General features: G+C 45.0%; 1 protein-coding gene across 3 annotated transcripts in view; it reads right to left on the bottom strand.

Annotated features, from left to right (window-relative positions):
- The window catches only part of LOC122071308 (RNA-binding protein L), a 9,780-nt gene extending 8,826 nt beyond the window's left edge, over positions 1-954 (bottom strand). For 2 of the 3 annotated variants that reach the window (XM_042635634.1, XM_042635633.1), the window contains exon 1: positions 462-954. In XM_042635634.1, coding sequence (XP_042491568.1) covers positions 462-806 — 345 coding nt within the window. In that variant the 5' untranslated portion in view covers positions 807-954. The remainder of the gene's footprint in view (positions 1-461) is intronic. The other variant, XM_042635635.1, reaches the window with a different exon arrangement.
- Positions 955-1,448: the final 494 nt, after the last annotated feature.

The raw sequence follows: 1,448 nt of genomic DNA on the forward strand, positions 1-1,448 counted from the left end.
GGGGACGCATTTGCAGCAAAAGGGATCAAGCGGCATCCAAGACTACTAAATCACATCTTCGAATTAATTAGTAGTTTGCGCATTTCATTCAACTGCGTTCTGATGGGTTTGTAATAGTAGAAACCCAATAGATATATTACTGATTTGTTTCTGGAGAATCCAATTCAAGAAATGTCGAAAACCCAATTTGATCCCCGTTTTCCTTTTCCCTTAGGTTCATTAATAGGGCTTTGTGATTAGCACTCCAAGGAAGAGGGTTTCTAAAATGTCTCCCTCCAAGAGTACGAAAGATTCTTGACAACAAGGTTAGATAATAGCAGAACAACGATGTTGCCGCAAAAATTGACGTAAATTTGACCTCAAAATCGAACCCAAAGTGAGTCAGGGTACAAGTAGAAAGATAAGGGTGGTCGGTGGGGAAAGGAACCAAGGAGGTAAGGTAATATGAGAAGTAAATTTACCTGTGAACTTTTATTGGAGCTCCTGAGATGGGAAGACTGATAACCAGGGAACTCCCGAAAGAGATTGTAAATCTCGCGAGGCTTGACGTCTTCAGGAAGCCCTGCAATGAAAAGGGTTCGAACCTCATCTTGCAGAGGTTGAGGAGGTCCGGGAGCATAGTGAGCGAAGGAAGGCTGAGGCTGGTATTGCTGAGGTAAGTGACCCTGATGAGGGAGGGTTGGTGGAGGTCCTGCAACGGCCAACCCATGAGGTGGCGCTGGCGGTGGAGGATAATATGGGTACTGAGGATTGTGGAGAGCTGACGGCGGCGGCGGCGGTGGGTAATACGCAGTGATGTCGTCCATGGAAGGAAGAAGAACACGAATTGGTAGCAGACAAGGAAGGATTGAAGGGAAGCTCTCTCCGCTCACTGAATTTTCATTCGTACAGTAAGATTTCCAGAGCGAATCGGGCAGCGTATGCTTAGAGGTCACGGCCCAGGGTGACAGATTTCGAATTAAATTCGCCCAATTCCTCGGTGGTTCGATTTCAATTCGGCCGATTCGTACCGATTAATAAAAATGGTAATGTCCCTACTTTTTAATAAACCGGAACTTAACCGTCGAGTCCACGTCCTCTGCGGCGAGCGGTAAGATGCAGTGCATACCAGACGTCTGGGAGCATTTGGGCATGCTTCCTAAGGGGCTCCCAACCATCCAATGTTCACTACACCGGTGCAACGAGTGCAACGAGTGCAGACAATTTTCACACTCAATTCACCACTCCTATATTGGGGAAAATTTTCTATATAGCAATCATTGCGAGCTTTGATCTCAAACGTCACACCAAGGTATTGACTAAATACTATTTTATTTCAGATTTTTCTATTAGCTCCAATTCTACCTTGGTTGTGAATTTAGTTTTTAACAGGTTATGTGAGCTACGAAGTTGTTGATATTAGTTCCTGGAAGTTGTGGCTCTAAGTGACTCTCTTCGAACTAGAATCT

This window comes from Macadamia integrifolia, unplaced genomic scaffold (assembly GCF_013358625.1).
Source record: "Macadamia integrifolia cultivar HAES 741 unplaced genomic scaffold, SCU_Mint_v3 scaffold_204A, whole genome shotgun sequence".
Taxonomy (NCBI): domain Eukaryota; kingdom Viridiplantae; phylum Streptophyta; class Magnoliopsida; order Proteales; family Proteaceae; genus Macadamia; species Macadamia integrifolia.